The sequence below is a fragment of the Podarcis melisellensis genome (assembly GCF_964234715.1).
Source record: "Podarcis melisellensis genome assembly, chromosome: 15".
NCBI classification, from domain to species: Eukaryota; Metazoa; Chordata; class Lepidosauria; order Squamata; family Lacertidae; genus Podarcis; species Podarcis melisellensis.
The window spans coordinates 23,887,237-23,904,916 of record NC_138532.1 but is presented as its reverse complement, the minus strand read 5'-3'; the positions used below and the strand labels follow the sequence as shown (position 1 = coordinate 23,904,916).

Sequence of the window (17,680 nt, the reverse complement as noted above, 5' to 3'; positions counted from 1 at the left end):
TTACAAAATAGTAATAATAACATAGTAATAATAGAGATTAATGATACACATTAATTTTAGGAACACAACAAAATTAGAATCTGGTAAAATTTTATTTTATGGTTTATTATTGTTTATATTTTGAAATAGGTATATATGGGGCACCATTTTTTTTTAAGTGCTTAGGGCCTCTAAAGTTCTTAATCCAGCCCTGGAACGATGATGTCAGGGGAAAGTCTGTAGCCTAGCCTTGTCCCTGCTGTGTTCTGTGTAGCCGAGTCAGATTAGTATGGCAGGTAACAGACAGAAGCAAACATGTGTTTCCTTTTACAGGCTCCTTTCTAGGTGACCGCGGTGGTGAGTCCCTGCAAGACTGCCGTCTTTGTGTGGCTGGCTGGTTCTGTTCCCTCCGAGGTCAAACTTCCCCAGAGGGCTTGTGCATGGCAGGCTGGTTCTGCCCAGAAGGATCAGTATCTGCCCAGAATCCAGGTAGGAAAATGTGATGTGCTCAAGGGCCACCACTTGTGTTGCAGTAAGAATATGAATAGAAACAAGAGATTGGTTTCTAGACTGTGAAGAAACTAAGGAAATACAGTTGTCTTCAAATTTAAAAAAACTCCAAGCCATTTGGACGTGAAAGCTTGTGGGATTGCTAGGTGCTGTTTTTGTGCCTTTTATACCACTTCTGTGCACATTTAGGGCAGATTTTTTGCCTTTTTAAAAGTCACCTTTGGGTTTGATGCAATGCATGTTGTCACATGTAAATTGGATGCATGTAAATTGGTCGTTGGCTTATATCCAGCCCTTTTTTTCTGGGGGGATGCAGGAGTATGCATACCCTTAAACATTTTGTGAATCTAAGTTTGGCCCCATCAATATGAGTAGGAAAATGAGAGTACCCCTAAACATTTTTTTAAGAAAAAAAGCACTGCTTATATCAAAAGGTGCTTGTGAACATTTTTTATCTTTAAACTAGGCTAGCAAGCATCACATGTGTCAAGCCCAGCTTCTGAATTAGAAACAGTGCTAGCAGATGATTTATTGATCTTGTAAATTTTCTCAATTATTTTTCTGCAATGCTCGAAGTTCACACTCCTCCTTGCATTATAGCTGCTGAGGGTGTCCATTAAAGTAACACACAGCTGCAACATTTTCTACCCATTTCTCTTTTCCATAGACTACCTCTGTCCTCTTGGTCACTATTGCCCCACGGGCAGCCCACAGCCCAAACCGTGCCCCCCTGGAAAATACCAGGATGAAACTGGTCAAAGCCTGTGCAAAGTCTGCCCAGCAGGAAAGTAAGTGAAACAGTTTGTGGGATCCTTCACCTTTTTTTTGTTATCTTCCGTCTTCTCTTTGCAGTCTGCATAGCAGTTGCTAGTCTTTAGGTTTCCCAAGACCAGGGAAGGGAGAAAGATTCCACTGAGTTCACTTTTAAAGGTGAACGTACTAAATTTCCACCTTCCAAAACAATACATGGACTGCAATGCAAGCAAACTTCCTTTAAAATTTGCACTTTTCTGAATTTTGCAAGGCAATTCTCTAGCCAAGCAATGTATGCACAAAAATGTAACACTATAGGAGACATGGTCTGTTTTTTTGGCAGGTTCTGTGATCCTGATTTCCAAGCACAGGATTCCCAAAACACCTCGCCGCGGGGAGTGGTCAAGCCATTGGACTGCCTGCCTGGGTACTACTGTCTCTCTGGGACGGAAACTGCCAAGCAATTTCCATGCCCCAATGGCACCTTCAGTAATCAGACAGGCCTGAGCAGCTACAATGAATGCACACCCTGTCCTGGAGGCCAATTCTGTGCAAACCCAGGTAGGTCAAGGAGACAACAAGCAGATTTCGGTTTGGGCTATTATCCTAAACATGCCTATTTGGAAGGCAATCCTGGTGGAAGTGGATTTTCTTTGAAAGCTGCCATGCAAGTCGACCTGATGGATGGAGTGCTAGACTTGTGACCAGTACCTGTAATGAAATTCTGTGCTTAAGTTAAACTGCAACTGAGGCATGCCTGCAGCACCTTCTGTTTTCAAACACTAGGCATCTTATTTTAGGTTAGGCCCATCTCCTTAGGGCCAGGTTTTACAAAAAGAATACATGCCACAGTTGTCTTCCTGACGGAAGTAGTGCTTAAGGCTGCACACACAGTATACCTTTAAAGCACATTTTTTTGTGCTCCTCAATGAATTGTGGGCACTGTAGTTTGTTAATGATTGCTGGGTATTGTAACTCTGTGAGGGGTAAACTACATTGCCCAGGATTCCTTGAGGGAAAGAATGTGCTACACATGTCCTTTAAAGGTTCCAAAAAATTGTATACAAATACATGCAATTAGGAAAAGGCTATGAAACTTTGTTTCAGTATATGATTACAGCGGTGAGACTTTTATACACACAAAGGTGGAAATACTCGTCATTACCAACTATGAAGGAATGGTTGTTAAAATTAATGGGCTTAGCTGAGATGGTGAAACTGACATGTTTAATCAGAGAAAAGTCATTGTTAACATTCACTAAAGATTGGAAACCTCTCATAGAATTTTTGCATGAAAAAGAAAATAAACCAATGACATTTGGGTTTGAGGATTGAAGATAATGTTGGTTTATAGAAAGTAGTTTTATTGGGTGTTATATTGGAGAGGGGGACACAGGTGGCGCTGTGGGTTAAAGCCTCAGCGCCTAGGACTTGCTGATCGAAAGGTCGGCGGTTCGAATCCCTGCTGCGGGGTGCGCTCCCGCTGCTCGGTCCCAGCGCCTGCCAACCTAGCAGTTCGAAAGCACCTCCGGGTGCAAGTAGATAAATAGGGACCGTTTACCAGCGGGAAGGTAAACGGCGTTTCCGTGTGCAGCTCTGGCTCGCCAGAGCAGCGATGTCACACTGGCCATGTGACCCGGAAGTGTCTCCGGACAGCGCTGGCCCCTGGCCTCTTAAGTGAGATGGGCGCACAACCCCAGAGTCTGTCAAGACTGGCCCGTACGGGCAGGGGTACCTTTACCTTTACCTATATTGGAGAGGATGAGTTGAATAATGCTTGTATATAGCAGACTGATGAAGAATCAGAAATTTCTTAGCTAGCTTTCCTTTTTTCCCCTTCCTTCCTCCCTCCCTCCCTCCCTCCCTCCCTCCCTCCCTCCCTCCCTCCCTCCCTTCCTTCCTTCCTTCCTTCCTTCCTCCCTCCCTCCCTCCCTCCCTCCCTCCCTCCCTCCCTTCCTCCCTTTCTCCCTTCCTCCCTTCCTCCCTTCCTTTTTCTTTCATTATCTCCTCTTTTTCTCTCCCTTTGTCCCCCTTATCCCTTCTCTATTTCTTCATCCTCACTTTCTCTGTTTTCTTTTTCTTTTTGGTTTGTGTTTTTATTTAGATTAAAATTTTAGTTCTGATTAAAAGGGTAGTAATTTTTGTATCCCGTTTGCCAAACTCTAATACAATTTATTCCTTTTATTTAAAAAAGTGCTTTAAAGGTATAGTGTGTATCTAAATCCCCAAATGCAATCTAAATGCAACATCCTCACCAGTTTACGTGCAATCCAGAGCTTTTGAGCAGTATAATAATGTGAATATAAATAAAGTAAAATAAAGCCTCTCTCTTTCCTAGGTCTTGTTACCCCAAGTGGTCCTTGCTTGCCTGGGTATTACTGCGCCCTGAAAGCACGAGTACCAAACCCTGTTCACGATGAAAGTGGAGACATGTGCCCCGCAGGGCATTTCTGCCCCTTGGGTAGCAGCAGCCCAACGCCATGCCCAATTGGGACTTTTCTAACCCAACCTGGGATGTTGTCCCTCAATGCCTGCTTGCCCTGCCCTGGAGGAAGCTTCTGCCAAGGAGAAGGTCTGGCCAGCGTTTCTGGTGAGTTCTTTAATCACCTTCCAGAGCACGCAGTGTAATTTGGATGCTGAAACAAGAGAAAGCTCTATAAATATACCACCGCCACCCCGCAAGCTACATTGAGCTAAGTTTGTCTTGCACTAATCAAGCAGCCTCTTTTTTTCCCCTGGCTTCTGACCCAGAAAATAATTATATCTGATATGCAATTTGCAAAGGAGTTTGGGGTGAGTGGGTGGATGATTTAAAGCAACTGGCTTAGGTTAGAAATTACAGCTCATTTTCTGCACAATGGGACATGAGGAAAATCCTTCCTGGGAGTCTGGCAATCTGCAAATTAATAAAGCGAGCAAAGGCTCTGAGTACACACAGAGTTTCCCTCACCATGGACCTACTGGAAACTTACTTCCCCATCCCCATGCACAGGTCTGGCTTTAGGCAGCAGGGCATCTGGGAGGTCAAAGAAAGTGACTTCCAGGTAGCCTTAAGACCCAGCACCTCTTCTGCTAGAAACAAAGCCCCACAGTTGCTTTCTGAGCACAATTCAAAGGGCTGACCTTTAAAGCCCTGAACGGCCTCAGTCCAGTATACCTTAAGGAGCATCTCCACCCCCATCATTCTGCCCGGACACTGAGGTCCAGTGCTGAGGGCCTTCTAGCAGTTCCCTCGCTGCGAGAAGCCAAGTTACAGGGAACCAGACAGAGGGCCTTCTCAGTAGTGGCACCCGCCCTGTGGAATGCCCTCCCAAGAGGTGTCAAAGAGATAAACAACTACCAGACTTTTAGAAGACATCTGAAGGCAGCCCTGTTTAGGAAAACTTTTAATGTTTAACAGACTATCACATTTTAATATTTTGTTGGAAGCTGCCTAGAGTGGGAAACCCAGTCAGATGGGCAGGGTATAAATCATAAATTATTATTGTTGTTGTTGTTGTTGTTGTTGTTATTATTATGGCTCACCAGTGATTTGTGGTGGTCTTTGACACTCTCTCCTTTGCAGGGATATGTCACCACGGCTACTACTGTGATTCGCTATCCACGCATCCTGACCAGAAGCTCTGCCCCCAAGGATTCTACTGCCCCAAAGGCACAGGGGCCCCAATTCCATGCCCTGCAGGAAGCATCAATCCCCACAGTGGGAAATGGGATCCCACAGACTGCAAGCTCTGTCCAGCGGGGCATTTCTGCAGTGGTATGTGCATGAATATTTCTTTTTCCCCTTTTGAGGGAAGGGGGTGTCTTGACAGATCTGAGCTGGCTTCTTCCTTAATGGAAAGAAACACAACCTTCTTTTCCCTCTCAATGGCTTTAGGGCTGGGAAAGGCTGCCCCAGAAAGGATGTGCATGCCCGGATACTATTGCCCTCCAGGACAGACCTCCGCCACACCTGCTTCCCACCGGTGCCCACGTGGATTTTACTGCCTTCAGGGATCTGTGGCTCCAGCAGCTTGCCAGAAAGGAACCTATCAATTGGAGGAAGGGAAGGAGTCATGTGATCTCTGCCCAGCCGGGTTCTTCTGTGAATCATCCAACCAAAGTGAGGAAATTGGAGGGATGTACCCATGATGGTTGCTTGTTATGATTTGTGTGCAGGGGATAGCTTGTTCCCTGTGTCTGTGAGCACCTCCAGACTGTCAGTATTTTGCAGGAGGGAATCAAGCACATAATTGGGAAATTTAGGTTGGCACATTTAATACGTGTGACGGTGCTCTGTTGCCCTTGCACAACAAATCTGCTTTGAAAAATAAATAGACTTTTTGGAGTTAGGAAAGTGATAGTGAAACACATTGAAAAGTGCAGAATCAGCGAAGGATTACCAAGAAGGTGTATAGACACACAACAGGCAAATCTGGATGAATGCAGGAGGAATGCTCACCATCATATTATCTCCCTGCAAGTAAATAAGAACAGATGCTTGATAAGAACTGGATATAATCTAAGCTCCAGGTATGTTCGCACATGACTCCTTTGCTACAACAGCTCCACCAGCAACCAGTCTGTTTCTGGGCACAATTCAAAGTGCTGGTTATGACCTATAAAGCCCTATGCAGCTTTGGTCCAGGCTTCCTAAAGCACCATATTCTCCCATATGAACCTGCCTGGGCTCTAATATCTCTAGGGGAGACCACCATCTCTCAGTCCTGCCATCCTTTCAGGCACCTTTAGTGGGAATGTGGGAGAGGGTTTCCCAGGTGTTTGCTCCCAAACTTTGGAACAACTTCCTAGGGAAGTTAAACTGGATCCCTCCTTGTTGTCTTCCCACCGGCAGGTGAAGACTGTTTTATTCCAGCATGCTTTTTGATGGTGTTGTGCTGCTTACTATCCACATTTTTAATAGATTTGTTTTTATATTGGTTTTTTAATTATAGCATCGTTTATCGCTTTATATCTATTATCTTTTATATGTTTTAGTTTTCAGAGCAGAGTGTTGGAGATTGTCCACAGAATTGTCACAATATAATAATGTCCTAGAAAAAATGCTAGCAAGAAGTTTCTAAGCTGCTCTTTCATTCCTAGCTGCTGTTATCCAGGCCCCCAAGCCATGCCCTCTGGGGCATTTTTGCCCCCCTGGCACCACATCTGGCACAGAACACCCATGCCCCAGAGGCACAAATGGGCCCAAGGCTGGTGCTGCTGAGGAATCTGACTGTCAGCCCTGCCCAGCAGGTAAGTGAGGGACTGGGGCAAGGAGCATACAGCCCACCCAAGAAAGAAGGTAAGACAATAGCGGGAAGAAGTCTAGCTCTTGGCTGCTCATACAAATGCTGTGCACACTGGGAAAGGGCCACAGCTCAGTGGTAGAGCATTTGCTTTGCATGCAGAAGGTCCCAGGTTCAATCCCCTTTGGCATCTCCAGGTAGAGAGACCTCCCTGCCTGAAATGCTGGAGAGCTGCTGCCGGTCAGTGCGGACAATGTTGAGCTAGGCAGACCATTGGCCTGACTTGGTTAAAAAGCAGCTTCCTGTGTTCCCCATGTTTACTGCAGATTTCTTTCCTTCATTATTTTTTTTAAAGGAATGTACTGCTCCTCTCCTGGGCTGTCCCAACCGACTGGTCTTTGTCATCAAGGCTACTATTGCACCAGGGGAGCAGTCAGCCCAGCTCCCATGAGACAGAGGGTGAGTGTAAATGGCAAGAAGCAGGACTGATTCATTACTAGGGATGTCAAATGTGTTGGGCTAATTTTCACAGCCCGAACCCAGATGCAGACCCCAAAGCACCTATCCTTCAAAATATGTACATCTTCCAATTTCACAATGCAGTTTCCCAACCCCCCCTCCAAAAAAAGCATGCAAAATTTTGCACATTAGGCATGTTTTTGCATAAATAAAAATACTTATATTTGTGAAAATAATGCACAAAAAATGCCTTCTATCAAGGTAAATGGCTTGCAAAAATGTGCATGTTAGTCAAAACTACTTACAAAATTGTGTTTTGGGGAGAAATTCACACTAAAATGATGAACTTTCATGAGAACTTTTTTTAAAAAAGCAAATTGCACAACCTTGGACAATTTTACCAAGTTAATTACACCCCTCTGTGGCTCACAGAAGAAGCTTGAGAGAAAATCAATAGGCTCTTTGATGTGCAATTACTTGAGAAATGTTATCTGAATCAGCTTGGCACAGTGATATCATCTTATTGGAAGCTCACGTTTAAGACTTGGTTTCATCAAAATTATTCACCAACCATATTTCTTTCTCACTGATATTATTTTCCTTTATTTTTTTTCAGGTGGATTCTGCCAGCTTCCTCCTAACCGGGAATGACATCTGTCCTCCTGGGCATTTCTGCCCCAATGGGACTGGATATCCCGTTCCTTGCCCACCTGGCTCCTTTTCTGCTTCTCTGGGTCTGAAAGCAGAGAGTGAGTGCCAGCCTTGCCCAGCTGGACTCTACTGCAGCCAATCAGGGATGTCTGATCTGTCCCAGATGGCGCCATGTAATGAAGGGTAAGAGGCAGCAACAGCTGCTTCCCTTGACTGAATGGCAAGCCAAGACTTGCAGGCAAGCTCACTGTGAAGAAACACAGTAGCCTCTGATCGCATGATATTCTCCATAAATAATTAGGGGTTACATGAGTGATGGAGAGAGAGCTGGCTAAAAAGAAGCACGGCTGTCCTGGGTATTTGGGAGAAAGAGTATCATCAGAGATCCAAAAACACATTGAACTGATAGTGGCAGAGTGGTAATCTGAATCCAGTCCCGGAGAAACATCAAATCTCCATCGCTCTGCATGAACCCAAAGGAAAACCCTAAACTGAGCGGTAGTGTTTGGGAAGGACCTAATAACTATGATTTTTCTTGTTCTCCTCTGAGAGTATCTTAGGGCTCATTATTAAGATGCAAAGAGCAGGGATGTGGAGAATCCCATCACAAATGGAAATGGAAATGACTGCTGTTTGCATGTTCACCTGAGGTCAGGAATGGACATCATATGAACAGAATTGGCTGTCATAGGGGGGTTTTGGTCTGCAAACATTACATAAAAATTATGTCATTTTCTACATTCATCTCCTCAGGCAGCCATCTGCCAGGTTTTAAGCATGCCTTAAACTAGAGGTGGGGATTGGACTCTGTCTTTCCAGTGTAGGCCAAGGGTCTTGACGAACCTTAGATTAGGAGTAGCAATGTTCTGCCTTCCAAATCTCCCTGACCTTCAGTTTCCATCCTCTCTGACCATTGGCCATGCTGAATGGGGCTGATGAAAGTGGGAGTTCAACAGCAGCTAGAGAACACTGTGTTGGCTACTTCTGCCTTAGATACTCCTATGTAATATTTGTAGGTGTGTTTGCCTTGAGGGAAATGCTGCTCCCTGCCCCAGCGATGGGATTCATGAGTACAGATGCCCTAGAGGATTCCGTTGCCCTGAGGGTGCCATTCTGGAAGTTCCTTGTGAGCCTGGCATGTTTAGCCCCATGGTCGGCGCCAGCTTCTGCCTCCCTTGCCCAGCGGGTACAGCTTGCCGTTATGCTGCTACTGTGGAGCCACTCAGCTGCCCCAGAGGTGAGACACTGAGAGATTGCATTTAACTCCACTGATTGGAGGCACACTGTTTGCTGGAGGTAGAAAGCACTCCTTACCCCCTTTCCTTGACTGTCAGTGTTATACACTATGATGCACAAGTCCTTTCCTAAGTTACCATGATAATTCTCCATCCCACACCCCTTCAAGATCCTTTGAATCAAATCCTTGTGTGCTGCAACTCTCCAAATGACACGCATTCCAGGGACCCAGCATGCATACAAGATCCTTGCATCTCTCAATCTGCAGTCTTGATCTACACAGACATAGCTGGATGACAACAGCTGCCACAGAGGGGGCAAAGACATGCTTCCTTCCAGAAGGGCCTCTAGCCATTAGCAACAAATAGTCTATACTTGGCCAACTATTTTACATAACAAAGCCAGAAACTCACACCTTTGACAAGTACTAATACCTTCCACTATCCCCCTTCATGTTTTTAGGGTTTGGTTGTTGTTTTGTTGGGGGGAGTTGCCTTCTCCCTGCACCTCACTCTCTCTGTTTTGTTTGTTTGGGGATGGATATATCGTCTTACATTTCCAAATGTGCTCTCCAGCACCACCCCTGCAAATGGGGACTCTTGTCTAAATCAGTCCTTCAGTCCTTCAGTCCTTCAGTTCTCCAGACCCCTGATCTTATAAACTTAGAATTACTGAGCTTAAGGAACCTATAAATTGCCCAACTCAACCACCAATCCCTTTACACTATAAATATAATGTATACACACAACCCCCTAATGCTTTCTTGCTTTGGCAGGTTACTACTGCCCAGCCCAGACAGCCATCCCTTTGCCATGTCCTGCTGGGACCCTGAACACCCTGGAGGGGGCGCTCTCCTCCAATGCCTGCAAACCATGCCCAGTTGGGAGGTACTGCAGTGGAAATGCTAACTGGGAACCTGATGGTAAGAGGTGGGGTTAGTTATTGCTCTGAGGTGATTCACAAGTCCTAGTAATGTTCAGCCACGGGGTGTCCAGTAACATAGATGGCTTTATGAGAGAATCAAACACATTCCTAGGGGAGTTACCTATGAATGGTTGGTAGTCATGGAAGTTATTTGGAACCTTCTTCCATTGTATTCCCTGCTTCCCAATGTTTGGTTTTTAAATTATTGTCAAGTGACTTGTATTTTATAGATGTATAAGATGCTTTGAGACATCTTGCGCAAAGCAATGAATAAATGTAAAAAATGGTGAAGATTTACAAAGGCAGGATGCCACTGATAGCAGTTAATGGATGCTGTGCACATTTCCCAAGGCCTGTTGGGGATTATGCATAATGACCAGAGAATCTGCAAAATTATATCCATATAAGCACATGTTTCAAGGTCTGTTGGAGAATATGTATATTGACCAGGTAATGTGCAAAATTCCCTCTTTGTGGAAGGGTTATGTGCACATTCTCCATGAAACCTGGTGAATATGCACAGTTCTCAGTTGATGTGCACATTAACCTTTCTATTTACATGCCCCTTAACATACATACATACATACACAGAGAGAGAGAGAGAGAGAGAGAGAGAGAGAGAGAGAGAGAGAGAGAGAGAGATATTCAGACACTGCCTTGTTGCAGATAATAAAAGTTATGGAATGAAGTACAGTAGTAGCACACATCTCTGATTTATTAAGAGATTTCTATTCACCTCTGTCAGATTAGTACTGTAGTTCATACATCGGCCTGAAAGCAAGATGAGCACTGCAGCCCCATAGTTGCCTTTGACTGGACCTAACCATCCAGGGGTCTTTTACCTTTACCTTACCTTCATTCATACTAGAGGAATTAGAAGTATTGGCTTTCCCCCTGCCCCAGAAAGGTATGGACCCCTCATCCATACATATGTGAACAACGTAGGAGCAAGGTCTTTGTTCTGAGCTAACCATTAATAGGGGCACCTTAATACTGTTTGCACTTTGTCGTGTGATGTGTCCACAGCCCCTGAGAGTTCTGTTTTCCAATTGGCAGGTCTGTGCTCCTCTGGGTATTACTGTTCGGGGGGAGCCTCTGATGCTGTCCCACAAAGCACACCTGAATTTCCTCTTAATGGGCCCTGCCCACGGGGGCACTATTGTCCAGAAGGCACTTGGTTCCCCATTCCCTGTTCAGTGGGCACTCTGAATAATGTTACAGGTGAGTACAGCATGGGTCCTCCATGTTCAAATTTCAGCTGTTGCCACACCTGACTTTCTCTGAATGCAAGGATCCCAGTTGGTAGTCTAGCATGCAAGAAATGTGCCAAATCTTTTTCAGTGAGAGGAAATTGGGGGAAAATGGGAGGGAGAAAATGAAGGGGAAGGGACATGGCTCAGTGGTAGAGCACCTGCTCTTCATGCAGAAAGGTCTCTGGCTCAGTCTGAAGCATCTGCAGGTGAGAATGGGAATGTCACCTGTATGAAACCCCAGAAAGCTGGTGCCAGACAGTGCAGACAATACTGAGCAAGGTTTGCAAGGTTACATGCAGACACAAGCATATTTTAGGGTGGAACTAAATGTTATTTCAGCAAATGCAAGGTCCCACTGCCACATTTTTCAAGATACCCAGAGGGGTTCTGAAGCAGTGGATCGGTGGAAGGGAGGTGTGCTGAACTGTTCTTGTCAATTCTTACACTCATACTAAAGCTCTTACTTCCCCCACCTTGCCCACAAATCAGGTGGGATAGCAGAAAATTCAAAGCTGTTTAATTTTGTGTGAGAGAGCTGGCAGCTAGAAGAAAGCTTAGTCCCTCATTCCACACATGACCCCACAGCACCCACATAGCTTTATGAGGGGGTGCATGGATACCCTCTAGCCTCTTCCAGTGGCCATAGCCCCATCACATATATAAAGCACTCTTATACCACTTTAACAGTTACTGCTTCCCTTAAAGAATCCTGGGAAATATAGTTTAAGGGCACTGGGAATTGTAGCTCTGTGAGCAACCTCCTTATAACTCCCAGCCCCCTTAGTGAACTACAGTTCCCAGAATCCTTTGGGGACAGCCATGACTAATCAAGTGGTATCAGAGTGTTAAAATCATATGGTGTGGTTGGGACCAGCCATTCAGTTTGAACACATGAAGGGGCAAACAGAAACAAAATGGGGACATCCTTGATGGCGCTGAGCACACCAAACACATTGCCTAGACAATGTCTTCATTTATTTTATTCTGAAAGAGGCTGCCTTATTCACAAATAGGATTTCTAATACAGGGATGGAAATCCTAGTCAATAAGGGTTCCATAATTTTACACGCAAATAGGGCAGCCCCCTTCAGACTAAAGGTGGTTGTGCATTGCCTGGCACATGCAGCATCCTTTGGAGGGGTGTGGCTTACCATTCATGTTCCCACTTGCCTTTTTACAAATTCAAACTGAACACCTATGGAGGGCTCACCTTTCCCTCCTAAAGGCCATCTCCATCCTTAGTCACAGAAGACAGCAACCTAGTCCCAATGCGCTGAGCAAGTGCAAGCACTGAAACCCAGTGTTTCAGCTGAAAAGCAAAGTTTGGCAGATGAATCAACTAAAGACACTAAAGGCTAAGCTCAAGGTGGGCAAACTGTGGGGCCTCCAGCTGCTCCTGGCCTACAACTCCCCTCATCTCTAGGGGATAGCTCAGTCAGAGCATGAGACTCTGAATCTCAGAGTTATGGATTTGAGCCCCATGTTGGGTAAAGATTCCCTGGAGAGCTGCTGCCAGACAGTGTAGACAATATTGAGCAAGGTTTACAAAGTCCAAGTCCCATGTCAGGTAAAGATTCCTGCATTGCAGGGGGTTGGACTAGATGACCATCATGGTCCCTTCCAATTCTACAATTCTATTATTCTACAAACATTTGGAAGACCACAGGTTGTCTTGCCTGATTAGCCAATGGGAACTATTTTGAATTGGTGTGGGCATATTTTAATCAGTGAAGCTGCCTCTTGGGAAATCTTGTTCAGTTTGGGTTTTGAAACATTACTTTAATAGAAGCAAAAATAAATAAAAATTGCATTTTCTTCTGCCACATGTAGGCTTTTGTTTATTAAATAGTTGATAGTCTTATCATCTGATATCTCAGAAGTTGTCTCTTTATTGAGCTGGTGATGATATGCAAATGCATTTAAAATTAATTAGCTAGCTAATTCAGTCAATCAGTTAATAGGTGTGTCATTCATCAGCTAAAACTTTTTTCCATCAGAGATAGCAGAAAGCCGGTCGGCGCCAGCGTTAATGGCGGTCCTTGCTTCAAGCTCTGAAGCAGGACTGCTCCGTAAGTTCGGGTCTGTCCCGCTACGGCGAGCGGGGGACCCCTAAAATCACAGGCGCTGAAGCCTGTGGACAAGGAGATTCGGTGGGCACCTTTGCGTCCCCCGGTATCGTGAAAGAGCCTTTTTAAAGGCTCCGGAACGGCACCGGGTGTGAGCGCGGTGCTGAGGATCGCAACCCAGCTTGCGGAGCGAAGTCGCGTCGCCATTAACGGAGAGCGCCGATTCCTTCCTGAAACGACTAATTGGCAACAACAACCCGTGAGTAAGAACGGCAAATATAAAGTTAATGGACTCAGTAAACTAAGAAGATTTGGCTGAAAACGGGAAGGTGAAAAAGTAAGGAAGTCAGCCTCCCGGAACTGCACGATTCAAGTAGCAATGAAAGAAACTAGCTATATTTAAAAGGAACCCTTATTTTGAAAATTGTTAAGCCTGACATCTGAGGTGATCTACCCCCCCCTTTTTTTTTTGGAGTGGGAGAGGGGGGGAAGAAGATCGACTGAATTTAACCTCCTAACTGAAGAGAGTTTAGAAAGGAAAACTCTCCGCTGTCGATACCCCTGGCCGGGCTGCCTGAGAGGTGAGCGCCTGGAGAGAACTGTCAAAAGAAAGCGGCGCTACAAAGTAAGATCTCTTTTGAAACAAAAGCATCGGGACTTTAGAGGGCAAAATTTGTAACTTTTCAGTAGCAACAAAGTAAGACTGTTGGATAAACTTTCTCTTTTGGGACTTTGCATGGCTTTTGGCTCCCCTGTCTCTTTGTTTCAGTTATTTGGATACAACTTCTCCCTCTAGAGGACTAAAACAGAAAATCAAGGCAGGAAAGTGGGACTTTCCATTTACAACTTTCCTGTGTGAATGACCTTGAGATGAGCACTCCACTGGAAGAGATATCAACAAGAAGCAAAACAAAACAAGCTCAAAAGCAAGTTCAAAAAAGAGGCTCTTTAACAGGAGCCACAGCTGCACAGGAGAAAGGTACAACGGCATCAATGGATTCTATGACACAGGCTCTGCTCAGAATAAATCAATCCTTAGAAGCACTTACCAAGCAATCAACAGAGAACTCTAAGAAACTGACGGAGCTGACAACCAGACTTGACCTGAACACAACGGCAATATCTTCAAATACTGACTCTATTAACCGTTTAATTGAGGAAAGTACTGAGACAAGGAGAATAGCTGAGACCGCTAGGAGCACTGCCGAGGAAACCAGGGGAAAATTTGCACCTATTGCAAAGAAAGTACATGAACACGATGCTACTTTGGCACTTTTGGAATTGGAGAGAAAAAGCAAGAATCTGAAATTAAGATTGGTACCAGAGGAGGAAGAGGACAACCTTGGGGAATTTCTCACAGACAAATTCCAAGAATTTTGGACGGATGAGTTGGAAGGAGAGGAAGATGAATTTGTAATAACCACAGCCTTCCGGATTGGCAGGAAACAAGGTAAGAAACCAAGAGACTGTTTAATCACGTTGAGATCCAAAGAAGAAAGGGACAAATTATTGAACCTTCATTTCCAGAAGGCCTTGATCATCAAAAATTCCCAAATACAGATCTTCAAAGATATCCCTAAACACTTTTTGGAAGTTAGGGCCCAATTTAAAGACCTAGTGGACCTACTGAAAGCAAATAACATCCGATTCAGGTGGGAGTTCCCACAGGGGTTGTCCTTTAACTTCAAAGGGAAGAAAATTAAAATCAAAACAATCCATGAGAAAGATCAATTCCTCGAAAGAAACGCTGAGGATTTCCAAAAAGGAACCGTGACTGAGAGGGAGGTATTGGATATAACAAACTTATCATTTGGCCTGACCCCAGCACCGACAGACGAGGAGCAAGCACTTGGAGCAGTCGGTGGAAAAGAAGCCCAGTAACAAAATGTCTCTGCAACTTCTGAGTTGGAATTGTAATGGTTTGAACCACCCTCGAAAAAGAGGCCAAGTATTTCACATATTAAAGAAAGAACATCTAGATGTAATATGTCTGCAAGAAACCCACATTGCCAGGATACATAGAAAATTATTGATAAACAAGAGACTAGGATTGGAATTTATTTCATCAGACAAAGTTAAGAAAAGAGGGGTAGTGATGTATGTTAAAGAAAGATTAGAACCAAAAATGATCTTTAAGGATGAACAAGGAAGATATCTGGCAGTGGAAACTCAAATACATGGAGAAAAGATCTTGATTGTAGGAGTTTATGCACCTAACGAGGGGAAGGCAGAGTTCTTTAAGAAGTTGCATGAGACTTTAATGGACTATATGGACTTCAAAATCATAATGATGGGCGATATGAACGGAGTCGTCTCCACAAACATGGATAAAGCACAAAGACAAACAATTTCTAAAGATGGGAGATTACCAAAGACCTTTTTCGAGCTGACCGATACCATGGATTTGATTGATATTTGGAGAACAAGGAACCCCCTGGAAAGAGAGGGGACCTTCTTCTCTGAAGCAAAGATGACTTGGACCAGGATTGACCAAATTTGGATCTCTAGCAATCTGGCACCAAGGGTTAAAAAGACAGAAATCTGCCCAAAAACCTGCTCTGATCATAACGCAATAAGGATGGACATTAAACTGACAACAGCTGGAAACTTCAGATGGAGAATGAATGACACCCTATTTGGAGATGATGCTATTTACAAAAAGGCCCAAAAGACATTGAAAGACTACTTCGAGGTGAATTTAAGATCAGATGTGGAAAGAAGAATAGTGTGGGATGCTAGTAAGGCCGTGATGCGTGGTTTCCTAATCCAACAAAATTCTATAAAAAGGAAAAAGCAGAATGAGAGAAAAGAAAAAATTTGGGAACAGATAAAAGAAGGAGAAAAGAAATTGAGATCTAAACCCAAGTCTCAAGAGATTTTAAGAGAAATAAAGTACCAACAAACCCAGTATATGGAACTGATAAATCAAGAAATAGAATGGAAAATAAAACAGATGAGGCAAAAGACTTTTGAGTCAGCAGATAAATGTGGGAAACTGCTGTCATGGCAATTGAAAAAGAGGCAAAAGCTGAACACGGTAACATCCCTCGAGGTAGAGGGGAAATTCATCAGTAAACCAAATGAGATTAGTAATTGCTTTCAAAGTTTCTTTAAGAAATTATATGCACAAGGGCCAAAGAATGAACAAGAGATAGAAGATTTTATTAAAAAATATGGACTTTCAAAGATTAGTGAAAATAATAAAAGGATTTTGAATGAGAAAATTACAGACCAAGAAATAGAGGGTGCCATTCAGGGTATGCAACTGGGGAAATCACCAGGACCAGATGGATTGACCGCGAGGTACTATAAAGCACTTAAGGAATGGCTAATACAACCATTGAAAGAAGTGTGTAATCAAATCATGGAGGGGAAAAAGGCTCCTGAATCGTGGAAGCAAGCATTTATCTCACTCATACCGAAAACAGAAGCTGAGAAGCACCAAGTTAAGAACTACCGCCCTATCTCACTGTTAAATGTGGATTACAAAATTTTTGCAGACATTTTAGCAAAAAGGTTGAAAAAAGTGTTACTGGATGAGATTCATAAAGACCAAACAGGCTTTCTCCCAGGGAGACATATGTCAGACAATGTGAGGAACATTATAGACATTTTGGAGCTTTTAGAGACGAACATAAACAGAAAAGCAGTTTTGATCTTTGTGGATGCGGAGAAAGCCTTTGACAATGTTAGTTGGAGTTTTATGAAGAAGAATCTGCAAGGGATGGGGGTAGGCCAAAAATTTGAAAATGGTATAGGTGCAATATACTCTGAGCAAAAGGCTAAATTAATTGTGAATGGTATGGTGATGGATGAGATCCCGATAGAAAAAGGGACACGACAGGGATGCCCAATATCCCCCCTATTGTTTATATCGGTCCTGGAGGTACTGTTAAACATGATTAGAAGAGACCAGCTGGTGGAAGGGATACAGCTCGGAGCTAAACATTATAAGTTAAGAGCATTTGCAGATGACTTAGTTTTGACTTTGCAAAAACCAGAAGCCAGTACAAAAAGGGTATTGGAACTTATTGAAAAATTTGGTCAAGTGGCAGGTTTTAAATTAAACAAACAGAAGACAAAGGTGTTGGGAAAAAATTTAACAATGGAGGAAAAAGATAGCTTTCAAAGGGAAACGGGTTTAGAAATAACAAAAAAAGTGAAATATTTGGGGGTGAATTTAACATCTAAGAATATGAATCTGTTTAAGGACAACTATGAGAAATGTTGGTTGGAAGTGAAGAAAGATCTTGACATTTGGTCTAGACTAAGACTCTCCTTGTTAGGCCGAATTGCTGTTATTAAGATGAACGTATTGCCGAGATTGTTGTTTTTGTTCCAGACACTACAAATTTTGGACAAGATGGACTGTTTCAAGAAGTGGCAGAAAGATATATCTAAATTTGTCTGGCAGGGCAAAAAACCCAGAATAAAATTTAAGATTTTAACTGATGCAAAGGATAGAGGGGGCTTTGCTCTGCCGGACTTAAGACTTTACTACGAGGCAGCAGCATTCTGCTGGCTGAAACAATGGCTACTTCTTGAGAATACAGATGTCTTGGATTTGGAGGGATATGATAACAACTTCGGCTGGCATGCATATTTGTGGTATGACAAGGTAAAG

General features: G+C 43.8%; 1 protein-coding gene across 1 annotated transcript in view; it reads left to right on the top strand.

Moving 5' to 3' along the window:
* The window catches only part of LOC309357540 (uncharacterized protein), a 144,132-nt gene that overhangs the window by 87,295 nt on the left and 39,157 nt on the right, over positions 1-17,680 (top strand). The window contains exons 47-58 of the mRNA XM_081889719.1: positions 313-468; positions 1,157-1,277; positions 1,586-1,803; positions 3,581-3,832; positions 4,808-4,999; positions 5,120-5,344; positions 6,325-6,474; positions 6,823-6,926; positions 7,543-7,760; positions 8,594-8,814; positions 9,589-9,735; positions 10,794-10,958. Coding sequence (XP_081745845.1) covers positions 313-468; positions 1,157-1,277; positions 1,586-1,803; positions 3,581-3,832; positions 4,808-4,999; positions 5,120-5,344; positions 6,325-6,474; positions 6,823-6,926; positions 7,543-7,760; positions 8,594-8,814; positions 9,589-9,735; positions 10,794-10,958 — 2,169 coding nt within the window. The remainder of the gene's footprint in view (positions 1-312; positions 469-1,156; positions 1,278-1,585; positions 1,804-3,580; positions 3,833-4,807; positions 5,000-5,119; positions 5,345-6,324; positions 6,475-6,822; positions 6,927-7,542; positions 7,761-8,593; positions 8,815-9,588; positions 9,736-10,793; positions 10,959-17,680) is intronic.